The sequence below is a fragment of the Triticum aestivum genome, chromosome 4B, assembly GCF_018294505.1.
Source record: "Triticum aestivum cultivar Chinese Spring chromosome 4B, IWGSC CS RefSeq v2.1, whole genome shotgun sequence".
Classification (NCBI taxonomy): Eukaryota; Viridiplantae; Streptophyta; class Magnoliopsida; order Poales; family Poaceae; genus Triticum; species Triticum aestivum.
In genome coordinates, this window is record NC_057804.1 from 464283810 (window position 1) to 464296486 (window position 12677).

At 48.5% G+C, this 12677-nt stretch overlaps 2 protein-coding genes across 2 annotated transcripts; one reads left to right on the plus strand and one right to left on the minus strand.

The window, feature by feature from the left end:
• The first annotated feature begins 235 nt into the window (after positions 1-235).
• LOC123092731 (uncharacterized) lies at positions 236-6306 on the plus strand. The gene is made up of 6 exons (XM_044514551.1): positions 236-389; positions 798-852; positions 1756-1830; positions 4792-5018; positions 5207-5938; positions 6060-6306. The coding sequence occupies exons 2-5, from the start codon at positions 823-825 to the stop codon at positions 5232-5234; spliced, it is 360 nt and encodes a 119-aa protein (XP_044370486.1). The 5' UTR covers positions 236-389; positions 798-822; the 3' UTR covers positions 5235-5938; positions 6060-6306.
• A 2532-nt stretch (positions 6307-8838) lies between these two features.
• Positions 8839-12419, minus strand: LOC123092732 (tyrosine-specific transport protein). The gene is made up of 7 exons (XM_044514552.1): positions 11880-12419; positions 10868-11261; positions 10283-10420; positions 9973-10141; positions 9704-9824; positions 9412-9582; positions 8839-9264 (listed from the first exon to the last, which is right to left on the minus strand). The coding sequence occupies exons 1-7, from the start codon at positions 12216-12218 to the stop codon at positions 9007-9009; spliced, it is 1590 nt and encodes a 529-aa protein (XP_044370487.1). The 5' UTR covers positions 12219-12419; the 3' UTR covers positions 8839-9006.
• Between the last annotated feature and the right edge of the window lie 258 nt (positions 12420-12677).

Here is a 12677-nt window from a genome sequence, read left to right on the forward strand (position 1 = left end):
TTTCAAATGCTTGGTTAACATTTTTTCAAATTTTCTATGTAAAGTGTTATTTGTAATAAATTTTAATTAGAATATGTGGAAGTATAAGCAAAGTTAAAAAGAAAGCAAAAAAGAAACAAAAAAAACAAAAAAAGAGGCGTGGGCTCCAGCGCACCTGGGCCGGCCATCTCCACGCGAGGGTTCGTTCCCTACTTCTCGGTGTATAAGCGAGACATAGTGGCGTCCGTGACTTTCCTCTGCTACCTCCTCCGTCCCTTTTCTCAGCGGCGGACAGGGTTTCCCTCCCCTCTCTCGGCGCGCGCGCTATCCCCTAGTGGCCTCGACGGGGGTGGGGCGGGGCGGCTACAGGATTCCTTCTTCTTCGGTTGGCAGTTGGCGTGGCGTTGTAGGTGAGTCTTGAACTGATCTCCGACGAAAACCTAACTGTCGGTTGCATAGATCTGTGGCTGTCTGCTGTCTGCAACTCTGTCTAAATAGTACTAGCTGTGGTAAGTGAACCCCCTGTGATGTGCTTGAGGTAGCTCCGTAGCTGCTTGCTTAATAATTCACCTAACCATCAATCATTGTTATGCCTCTAAACGGATAGGAAATTTATAATTTTATTTTGCTGTTTGTCTGATTTGAAGAACATTTGGAAAATTGGAAACCTTGTTTGCTGCTATTAGCAGCGCATAGATAGGTAGCCGGTTTTGAGTTCTCAAATGAATGCATAGGAAATTTGTAATTTTATTTTGCTGTTTGTCTGATTTGAAGAACATTTGGATCACATGTCTAATCTTTCTCACTCATTTTTGTAGGTCACAACCCTTCCTTCACTGCACTATGGATACACTTACTTCTTCTGTGTTGGAGGTACTTGCCCTTCTTACATGCATGTCGGATACTAAGAAGGGCGATAATTTACTACAGTACTTGTTATCATGCGTGTTAAAGACTGTCTGAGCCTAGTTTTTTCCACAATGGTTCAGTTACTCTTACTGCTGCTTTTATAGTCTTATATTTATGTTTCTACTTGATTCTTTCCGTATGCATACAATTAATGGTCCCAATTCGACGTTATCAGCGGTGCAGTTTTTCTCTGTCTAACATTCTTATTAATGTTCGTGCATCCTATTATGGGCCAAAATATTGGTGTGAGTCCAATTTACAAAATATCACATTCTTCTCTGTTTAATGATGGCTGTGTAACAACAAAGAATTTTTTTTTATTGAGCCTTGTTTGGAAATTCTGCATGTAACAGCAGTTGATTTCTTTAATATCAGTTATACGCAAAAAATGTTGTATGCAGAAAATAATGTCATTCGGTCTTAAATGGCTTGCTCCAATTCACATATGCGCAACGGACTGTTGGAATGGTTGTGAACATTTGTTTACCATGAACCTATTCAGTATTGTCAATTCTGGCTATCCACAAACTATATGGCATGCCAAACTATATCACCCAAGCATCAGCCCTTGTAAGTGGAAACTTGTTGGCAGGACTATTGTCGATAGGTCAGCAGTTTTCAGCATAACGTTATTTATAATGGAACAGACCTGTCGTGCACTTGGTGCTTTGTTGTTCCGGAGTAAATGCCACCTTTCTGCAGCACGCTAGCCTTATTTTCATTGATATATTGGTTCAATTCCTGCTGCAAGGCTTTGGTAGTCTTTTAGTTTCTTAACTGCTTCATGTGATCATTGGAAGATTTTGGTTTACTTTACAACATGCGGTTGCAAAATGATAACTGATATTTGCAATTGTTGTGTTACAGGAAGAACAGGAGGCTTCTCGGAAGTTAAGGTTGCATGTCAGTGAGATAGAAGCAGTGCAAAAACAAAATCAAACTGTATGTTACCCATCCGTTCCACCTCTCTTTTTTCCCTATCTGCTTTAAAAGTAATGGAACCGTGTTATTTGCAATCCAATGCGCAATGAAGAATGAGAGAACAGCCAAAATATCCCTAGTGAAAACGAAAAGTTCCAAAATACCACTAGTGAAAACCAAAGTGCCGAAACCCATATCAGTTTTTTCATGGCAAAATACCACTAGTTACTAATTGAAACTATCATGCTCAAAGAAAGACATATATGCCCTTGCACAATGTTTTGTTCATGAATACAAAGTATCCATCTCATACCAAGTACGTAGGAGCTGCTGATTTTAATTTATCTAGCTGCCATGATGGAGTTCAAAGAATGAGTATCTGCATACATGTATGCAACTTCTATCATCGCAACCTCCAATCCCACTTTAATTTCTGTTAGGCTTGAGTTTTGTCAGCTTCTGGTCATGGCAGGGGTCGTAGTTGTGGTCTGCTTGCTGCTCCTCTTGTCCCCGACAACTCTGGGCTACCACTGTCCACACCCAGTCCGATAGGTAACTTGCTCAGAGGCAGAACCTTCCGTGCATTAGTGTAGTATATCTCTTGGCTCTTGCTTGTGTCGAGCAGCGATGATATGCCCCACCCGTGGCCCTTACATTCCTCGCGGCTCCTCTTCTCACCACGTAGCTGCTATGGCAAGTGCTTGGCGTCAATGTTGTTGGTCTTGTTGTCCTCCTGCATAGTATGATATTGGTAGTGGTGCATCTGTGGAAGTGATGTCGGGATGATGCATCATCGACGGGATATTGAACCCGTAGAAAGCCCACTTTGTGTAACAGGGGAAGAACACCATTAGCCCGTAGCCTCTCGGGGTCATCTGCTCGACCCGCGCCACAATGTCAATGTGTGGCACGACCTGCATGGGGTCCTTGGCGAAGCTCCAGGTCACGTCCGTGGTGCGTTCATCCTCTTTGTATCATGGGGCGGGGGTGGCAAGAAGTTGGGGTCTAGCGCTGGGGGCGTTGTGGCGAGCAGACGGTTAGAGGCGGCGTGGGGGCGAGCAACGGAGTGGGCGGGGCGACCAATTGCCTCCCAAGTCAAAGATAAGGTATGCGGCCGGTTATGTCTACGCAGGGACGGATCGGGGGGGGGGGGGGGGGGGGGGGGGGGGGGGGGACCCCTGACGTGAAGCCCAGAAGGGTATAGACCCCAGCCCATGTGCAGCCGACAGTACGTGCATGAAAACCCAGCAAAATAAAAAGCCCACTCTCGAATACAAAGGGGCCAGGGGCCAGGGACTTGCCAGCAGCGTCAGGCCTCACAGTTGATTTGTTCGCTAGCTGCGGCCATCAACACGATATTAGGCTCCAACTAAAACAAAAACACGAGTTCCGATTTAGTTTTCTTTGGCATGTTGCAAACCTTTTATGGTTTTGTCGGTGCTCATCACTCATAAGAGCTCATGTGTGGTGCTCGCCTCCCCTATGCTGAATTCCTGGCTCCGTCCCTTTGTCTACGTTCATTGTATCTCGTATTTACAAGAGGCCACTGTGGTACCTCCAAAGCTATATATAAGGGGAGGATCGCGGCCATGAAAAGGACAAGTTTTTTAGACAAGTGATAACCCGAGCAGTAGAGGAGAGGAGGAAGAAGGAGAGCTCGGGCCAACACACTTGAGTCACTTAGCCATGCCTGGGCACTCCCCATGCAAGGCAAGCACCTGTAATCTTCAGTATATCCTCCACATAAACCATACAAGGCATGAGTAGGGTATTATGCATCATTACGGCCTGAACCTGGTTAAAAAAGAGTCATGTCTTAAGGTGGTGATTTAGCTAGTCGTTTGTCTTGATTGTTTTAGCCCCTCGTCGAATCGTAAAAGGGGTCCCCTGATCCCTGATATCGTGAGATCACACTCCGACAGTTCCCGATCGGAGATCCATTCTGTCACTCTTTTGGCAACTTCATTCTCAAACTTACTCAAGCGTGCATGGTGATGAGTTAAAGGAGAAGTGTATATTTGGTAACTTAGAAAAACTGACAACTGAGTGCTATGTTGACCAGGGATTTTGATTGCCATTGATGGTAGTGGTATTTTGGCATGAAAAACTGAAGTTAAATGCTATTTCAGCACTTCGGTTTTTACTAGTGGTATTTTGGTACATTTGGTTTCACTAGTGGTAGTTTTGCTATTCTCTCATTAAGAATTTCTTATTTAAATTTGAAATACTACCTCCACTCTGCTATATCTTGCCATGTCCATGAGAACGGAACAAGAAATCTTAAATCACCCAATATAAGAAAAATGTGCCGAAAAGTAACCATGCATACTCTCTATTAAACAACTCACTAGGAGTATAAAACTTTAAATCCTCTTCCAAAACATTTAAATAGGGGTAGAATGGAAACTTCATAAAAGCCACAGTATGACACTCTTGATTCTTTTAATTTGCAAGTGTTTTTTGATGTGGTTTGAAGTATTTTTTATAAACGCATTGAAGGTCCTAAAATTAATTTACGGGGCTTTTAACCACCTAGGGAGAGAGAAGGTGACAGACGTAGCCGAGAAGTCACTGGTGGTTGTGTGCATTGGCGGCTGGGCATTTTAAATTTGAGTATATAATTTTCAGGGTCTTCTTTAGGCAAAGTAGAACCTATGTGGCATCAGTCAATGGTTCACGTGGACGTAGACTTATCTAAATTTAGGACCCAAATGTGCATTTTCGTACTTATATGACCCAGCTGACACACTTCAAATACTTTTAGGACCTCCGATGCATTTTACGCTTTTTATATTAGATACGGTCTCTAATACACCGAATATTTGAGTTCTCAAAGGTTCGCTTTCTCGATGTTCCAAGAGCTTAAGTGGCTAAATCTTGCCTTGATACGTCATGTAGCATACTACACTGAAAAGTTTGTTAATTGGTCCTTTATAATCTTATTACTGCTCTAACTTCGTTCTTCCATTGACTGTATTACAGCAAAATGAGCCAAAGTTATTTCTCGGCTGTCTTGTGTATGGAGAAACATCATCTCTGGGAACCGATTACAAAATATGGATAGGTGCAGAGACGAGTGACGGAATAAACTTTAAAATCTCATTATGCGCTGAAGCACCGCCTGGTTTTTCTCATCTCTTTCTTAAGACGGATGATGCAGTGGCTGTTACCCCCACCAGCACCGTGTTTCGTGACGGTGTGAAAAAGAGGTTGCATGCTCAAGCCCTGGCATCTTGTTACAATGCTATTCTGATGCAGACTATTGTTGATACTGAGACCTATCCTTATTTCTATCACGATTATTTTTTTGCTTAAGAATGATGTACCATCTCCAGTTATATCTCGTCTTCCTGAGATTCCTGGTGGTCCTGACCTTAATTTTGGCCTCCTGCATCAGAGTGGTCATTACACAGTGGCTGTGTTGAAGGAAGGCATGCCATTGACAACTGCAAGGTCTTCTTCCGTGTATGAAAGGAGTATGGCAACTGAAGGTCCGCCATGTGTATGCATCTTATCTACGTCAACAGGAGAATGGAAAACTTAAGAGTGTCTTTCTCCCTGATGATCTTACTTCCTGGAATTGGGACATCCATACAGTGCTTGCAAATGAAAATAGTTTTTGGTGGGTGGATTTGTGCTGTGGAATCCTCTCTTATGATCTTGACCAGCACCAATCTGCTCTTGGGTTCATCCCAATTCCAACAGCATGTTTAGAGGATGGGTACAGACAAGATCGTTTTGTCAGCATCAGCACAGGAGAACTTAGGTTTGTCCATATCTTTAGGAAAGACGATCTTTTCTGTGATTATGGTATCAAGTCACAGCAGTGTGAAGATTATGTCAAGACTTGGAGTTGGAGAGATGGGCGGTGGATTGAAGAGTACGAGATGAAATTTGCAGATTTTTGGGAGGGCACAAGCTATTCTTCAAGTCGTCTACCGAAGTTTGTACCAGCATATTCTACTGTTGATCCTTGTAATCATAATCTAGTACTTTTACTTACCAACTGGCCAACATTTTGATGGTCATGTAATTTGTGTCGATTTGCCCTCTATGGAGATCACATACTGTGGCAAAGTACGCGAGGGCCTACTTCACGGGCTACGGCTAGAAATATTTGAGTTTTCAGGTACTTTGAATGCGTTTGAACTTTTTTCCTGCCCACATGATTTACTTGCCTTTGTCGTGATGCACTTTTGATCTCACAATTTTTTAATTAGGTTGTATAACGCTGCTGCTCATTATTGCAGAAGCAGGAGCAAAGGAGGATCAGCAGCAGCAGGAGTCCTGGGAGATGGCTGTGTCTGGTAAAGAGACTGCACCAAGAACAAAGCATCGTCGGCTGGAGGCGTAATTGGGCCATTCTTATCCTGCTTTGAGTTGGCCCAAAGAGCACACGGGAAAACGGGCTAGGCCCATTGACTAATGTCTTTTAAAAAAAGCCATAAACAAAAAAAATTATAGTACAGAAAAATACAGGGAAACAAAAATTTACAACTTGCCGTGCTCTAATATATAAAAATTTCTATGATATATTATTTGAAACTAGGAAATTTTTTATGAATTTTTAAACATGCCACACGGAAAAAATTTATGATATATTATTTTGAAACCGGGAGCTGTTTTCTCTTTGGGGATTGTTGTGCTGCTCCCCCAGGAGACTTTTGTGTACTTGATGTTGTCGTGAGTGTTCGGTGGATTCTTGTTACTTTGTGCTTTGGCTACTTTTTTCTTGCTCTCATTTCTGAAGCTCCTTTCTCCTGCAACCTGGCTTAGAGCATCTCCAGCCGCGCCCCCAGGAAGGCCTTCCCAGGCGATTTATTTGCGCCGGCGCCGAAAAAAGGTCCAGTCACGCCCCCAGGACGCCGAATTCTGCCAGCTCGGGCCATTTTTGCGCTCGGCGCTCGGGCGCTCGGGGGCTCCGGCGCAAGGGAAAAGTGTTCCTGGGGCCACATTGACAGGCGAAAAGTCAATCCACCCGTCCAGATTCGCCCTCCTGCCCCCTCCCCCCAGCGCCCGGCGGCCCCCCTACGCCACCCTGCCGATCCCGGCGCCGACCACTGCCCGCCGCAGCATGGTAGACCGTCTCCAGCCTAGAAGGAGCGTCGCTGAGGCAGCCTGTTCGCTGCCGCCCCGGGCACCTTTTCGGCGCTCCGGCCGCGCAGGGCCTGTACGCCGGCGGGCTTGCGCCCACCTCGCCCACAAGGTGCTCGGTGAATTGCCGGCCCGGCGATGGACTCCGAAGATGAGGAGGCGCTGACGGCGTTGCTGGATGAGGAAGCCGAAGTCGACGTCCAGGAGCAGGAGCATCTCATGGTGCTCGTCGCCCTCGCCGGCTTGCTCGCGAGCAGTGAGAAGCCGCGGCGAGGTGGCTCGGCGCTTGGGCGAGTGAAAGCAAAGAATCAACATCGTCTGGAAGGCTACTGCATGCTCTACTCGGACTACTTCGCTGACGCTCCATTGCACGGTGAGAAAACATTCCGGCGCTGTTATTGGATGAGCCGAAAGCTTTTCCTCCGGATTGTGAATTCCATCCGGGAGTTCGATAACTACTTCAAGTGCAAGAACGATTGCACCGGCACACTTCGATTCACCTCGATCCAGAAGTGCACGACAGCTATGAGGATGCTTGCATACGGAGCTCTCGGTGATTCACTCGACGACTATGGGCGCATGGCCGAGTCCACCACCATTGAGTGTTTCTACAAGTTCTATAGGGCAGTGGTGACAGTGTTTGGACCGCAGTACTTGCGAACACCCAATGCGGAAGACACTGCTCGGATCCTAGCATAGAATGAAGCAAGATGATTTCCTACGATGCTTGGAAGCATCGACTGCATGCATTGAAAATGGAAGAACTATCCATTTGCTTGGCAGGGGTTGTACAAAGGCGCCAAAGGCAATTGCAGTGTGGTGCTTGAGGCAGTGGCCACACAGGACCTCTGGATTTGACACTCTTTCTTTGGGATGCCAGGAACTCACAATGACATCAACGTCCTACAGTGCTCCCCAGTCTTTGCCAAGCTTGTTGAAGGTCATTCTCCTCCGGTGAACTTCGAGGTCAATGGGCGACAATACAACAAGGGGTACTATCTAGCTAATGGCATCTATCCGAGATGGTCGACATTTGTGAAGACCATCTCAAACCCTGTGCCAGGAGGCAAGAACGCCTGGTTTGCGAAGATTCAGGAGGCTTGCAGGAAGGATGTCGAGCGGGCATTTGGTGTGCTCCAATCTCGATTTACTGTTATCCGGTTCCCTGCTCTAACCTGGTCGAAAGATCAAATGTGGGAGATCATGATTTGCTGTGTCATCTTGCACAACATGATCATTGAGAGCGAGCAGGAAGAGCCAGTGTTTGACACTGAACCATATTACTTGCAGGGTCCTCTTGTCCAAGTTGATCACCAGCTACCGGCAAACTGGACTGACTACCTCAATATGCGTCAGGAGATCTGAGACCCACAGGTGCATCAAGAACTGCAACACGATCTGGTGGAGCACCTATGGAGGCTCAAGGGCGAGGCCGGAAATGACCTGTGATGAAACTTGAGTTTTTATTATATAATTTGTATTGAACTATTTGTTAAACTATTTGATTTATGTTATGAAACACGTCGAACTATGTGTATTTGTATGCGAAAATTCACGCCGAAACACGCCGAACCATGCCGAACTATGTGTATTTGTATGCGAAAATTCAGACCAAAACATGCCGACCCGCTCCGAATATCGGTCGTTTTTGGACATAATTAGGCCGAACACTGGGCCGAAATCGGCGGATGGGGGCGAAGGGGGGGGGGGGGGGGGGGGGCGACGGCTGGGTGCCGAACCGCCCCAAGCGCCGAATTTATCGCCGGCTCACCCCCAGGGCGCTCTTTTTCGGCGCTCTTGGGCCGAACGGCTGGGGATGCTCTTAATCACATTGTTCCAGGCGACACTCAAGCGTGAATATTCGTCTTCTGATAAAACAGTGTAGGTATGTGCGGCTAATTTTTTTCAGAAGAAAGAGAAGAAGCCAGGAGCAGCTCCACGCAACTAAAAGGGGTAAAAGGAGAAGTTATGTACACTGATACAGATGGTTTACAGGCAGCCTCCGTTTACATCACATGCTGAATCTAAAGATCTTCTGTCCCGAATCAGCTAACCACCTAGAAACATTCTCGACTTGTTCAGCACTCGCTACTTCTTCCTGCTCTAGCTAACCCATGACAGGAGATAAGTGTTAAAGCTGACAAGGTCTTGCAAGATTTGCTGGAAGACCATGAGCACGGAGAACACCCCCATCCCCACCAGCACAGGCTTTGCACCGGTGAAGCTCACTCTTTCTTTACCAGCCCTGGATGCTGCTTCAACTTGTTCAAGCCCAACTTTCTGATCGGATAATTTGGAACCAATAGACCAGGCCATCAATGGGGGGAGAGCACCGTACAAGATGGTCATGCAGTAGCCCCCCTGAACATGTGGAAATCAGACGAGCAAGCTTTCAATCAATCAATCAATAATTCATGACTATGGACTTTGCTTATGTGTTACTCTACTTCTCCGCCAAGCTGCGGCCCAGGAGCTGAAGGGTGCGTGCATGCTTTGATGTAAACTTACGGCGATGTCAGTGGCTATGGAGAATGAATCTGGGACGGCAGCTGCTATGAGCATGGTTGGGATAACCACCACCCCTGTGGCAACGAAGCTGAGCCTGTTGCTTTCCAGCAATGTTGGCCAACCAAGCTGGGTAGATCCTTCTTCCTCAGAAGCGTCCTCGTCAATCTTTGCCTGCACTTTGTCAGAGCACTTTTAACAGATGGTTCTCCTACTGCTACTGGTGACAAAGAAAAAAGATGGTTCTCCAGGTAGTTTGATCAGTGGTATAAGATGCTAGTAGGTCGAAGTATACAGAGGAGGGGGTTAGATTGGTCATCTGCTCGATGAAGAACTGCGACGCTGCAAGCAGGGTCCCGATGAGAGACGTCCCGACAGCCAGGAGCGAGAAGGTCTCGACCACCGCGTAGCTCCACCTACACAAAAGAAGTGCATGATTCGCCGATGGGGTTCGATTCATTGCCTCCAGCGCGTCATCCAGAGAGGTGGCATGCATGCAGGTCGCTGAACGCTGACAGATGGAGGATGTACGCGCCTGTCCTTGGTTACGGCGGTGGTGCTTACTCTGTCTCCAGCATGTCGAGGATGCCCACGCCGTTGGGGTCCGTGGAGGAGGCGGAGAGGGTGAGCGCGACGTCGTCCCACACGAGCAGGGAGACGAGCGGCACGAGGCTCCCGACGAGGATGGAGAGCCGGATCCTCGCCAGGTCCCCCTCCAGGTACGCGCAGATCACTGCGCCAACCGCTATGCATTATGTTCACTACTGGCTTGGTTTGTACTGTACCCTTGAACCATTATATCTGGCGTGGTGGCAGCTGGAGCATGCGTGGAAGTCAATGCGCACAGTGCATGTGGTTTCTTTGGGGTACGTACCTGGCGCGATGTCGTGGTAGACCAGCGTGAAGATGATCACCGGCAGCGTCGCTGGAACCTGCTCCCAGTGGGCGTTCGCTGGCAGACTCAGACCGCCGCCGAACGCCACCGCAGAGACTTCAATCGTTAGCAGTAGCCCTGCATCAGCAGACAGATCAGGGCGATGAGATGATGGTGATGCACACCAGCACCCAAGACTTGTTGCCGTTTTGTAAGGTGTGTCTGCTATTCTGCTTTTACTACTTGACCACTTCTTTCCTGTTGGAGATGCAGTGTTACTACTCTGTACTCTGTAGTCTGGGTTGGGACGCTACGCCATGTGCAATGCTAGATGGAAATGTTGAGACGGCAGAGAAAGCAACGGGCTGGCCGGCTCAGAGCCAAGATTTGTCCTGCGCTCCTAGGTGTTAATGCAGATCTCAGTAGTGATGTATCCGTTCTTAGAACTACTACTAATACAGTGCTACTACTAGGGTACTGGCCGTTCATCCAAGTGACAACTCACATACTGACGACATACACTATACGTAGTACTACATTGGTACTGGTGGTAGCTGTTGCGTGCGAGCAGAAGCAGAACAGTACCTATCATGAAGAAGGTAAGCACTTGGTTCACTTGGGCAGTGACGCCCGTGCCACCGGCGGCGATGAGCAGCGCGAGGGCGGCGGTGAAGGTGGCGCCAGAGACGGGCTCGGGCACGCCGATCGCGCGGGAGAGGACCTCGCCGGACTTGGACGTGTAGGCGACCATGGAAGTGTAGGACAGGAACAGGTAGGCGGTGGCGGCCAGGTTCCCTCCCCACTCGCCAAGCGTCGCCTGCGCCATGCTCTTCATGGATATCACCTCCAGGCCTTCGCCATCGCCGCCGTCTTTCTTGCTCTTCCGACGCAGGTGGACGTTGATCTCGGCGATGAGGAGCGCTTCGGCCACCAGGAAGGCCCAGCAGACCACCATGCATACGGCACTTGGAACGAAACCCTGTGAATTGCCGCAGTAGTAGCATTATTAAGGTCTATTCTGTTCTGCCATACTGCCTTCATACACTTGCTTTACTGCTAATTACTCGATGCAAAGATGAAATATGCGAGTGAAATTATGTGGCAGCATTCCAGTAGGTCAAATACTTGACGCGGCTCGTTGTTCTGTTCCTGGGTATCGTATTTCCAGATCGCGAAAGCTCAAGTTGGAACAATTTAAGCAGACAGAGATTGATCCCGCCAGCCAAAACTGACGAATGAGACGCCAATTGAATGCGCACAGCAACGCCAGTTGGCGGTCATGGCGAGCAGGTACATGTGGCTGTTCTCAGATGTGTTCAATGAAAACTTTCATATGGGGGCCTCCGTGCTGCGGCAATCCACTGCACTGATATGGGTGGTAGATGCGCCATTACTCCATAAAATGCTGACCTTCAGGGATCGTTGTAGGTGGGACTGTGCATGTGTGGGCAGTATAATAATTTGGACATTTCATTCAGTACACATTTTACTGGCCTCCATCGTTGGCTGATTAATTCTGTTGTGCCGCCGTAGATCTCACGCCTGACCATGCCGGTAAAATTCTGTATGCGGCAGCACAAGGGGAAGAGAAACTCACCGCGGGCGCGGTGCTCTGCGGCACGGCAAGGATGCCCGACCCGATGCTTGTCCCCACTATGAGCGCAACGGCCCCAGCTACGCTCCCTCTATTCGCCCCGCCACTACCTGGTGGCGGTGACGCTCCGACGGCATCCTGCAGCGGCGGCGCTCGGTCGCCATCTCCTACCTCCGGGCAGCCGCGAGCTCTCACCGCGACGGCCCGCGCCCTCTTGCCCGCAGCGGCGCCGCACCGTGTGTCGCTGCCGCCGCGGCAGCTAAGGTTTCTGGATAGGTTGGACGGGACGTGGCGGTGGAGCTTGGCCGGGCAGAGCGCGCGCCTGATGACGATGCCCTGCATTCGGCCGAGCTATGGCTGGCTTGATGGTGGACTCGGAGTGGGATTCCGGATTCGATCTGGTGGTGGTATATTCGTCTCATCACTGGACTGGCCCCTGAATATACAGAATCTTGAGCTCGAGTGGCTGCGGCCGTCGTCTGCGGAAAAGCTGAAGTTGTGGCGCACAGGGCGAGAGCCGAGCGGACGCTAGTCGGAGAGCGAAGATTCTGGACCGTGCATGTCTCGACCTTTGCACCGTACGGGAAAAGGATGTGATGTCTGCTACCCGACGGACCGGGGAGAGGATTTTTTTTGTGCGTGTCCAGCAGTAGGGGCAAAATAGACAAAAATAACACGTGTGCGTGACAAATTCACAAAATAAACTGTGGACGAAACTATTTCACCCACCTAACTCTTTCGGGTAGTGCCCGACACATCGGCGCTACACTATACTACATAGAGCCCATCTAACAGACGCCA

What these genes read in the sequence shown, in the direction of transcription:
- LOC123092731 (XM_044514551.1), top strand. Translation starts at nt 823, where the DNA reads ATGGATACACTTACTTCTTCTGTGTTGGAG. An exon ending in TGCAAAAACAAAATCAAACT is followed by an intron (nt 1,831 to 4,791) that starts GTATGTTACCCA and finishes ACTGTATTACAG; the next exon opens with CAAAATGAGCCAAAGTTATT. An exon ending in CGTGACGGTGTGAAAAAGAG is followed by an intron (nt 5,019 to 5,206) that starts GTTGCATGCTCA and finishes CTCCTGCATCAG; the next exon opens with AGTGGTCATTACACAGTGGC.
- LOC123092732 (XM_044514552.1), bottom strand. Translation starts at nt 12,218, where the DNA reads ATGCAGGGCATCGTCATCAGGCGCGCGCTCTGCCCGGCCAAGCTCCAC. An exon ending in CTACCACGACATCGCGCCAG is followed by an intron (nt 10,142 to 10,282) that starts GTACGTACCCCA and finishes CGGTTGGCGCAG; the next exon opens with TGATCTGCGCGTACCTGGAG. An exon ending in CTCGACATGCTGGAGACAGA is followed by an intron (nt 9,825 to 9,972) that starts GTAAGCACCACC and finishes TCTTTTGTGTAG; the next exon opens with GTGGAGCTACGCGGTGGTCG.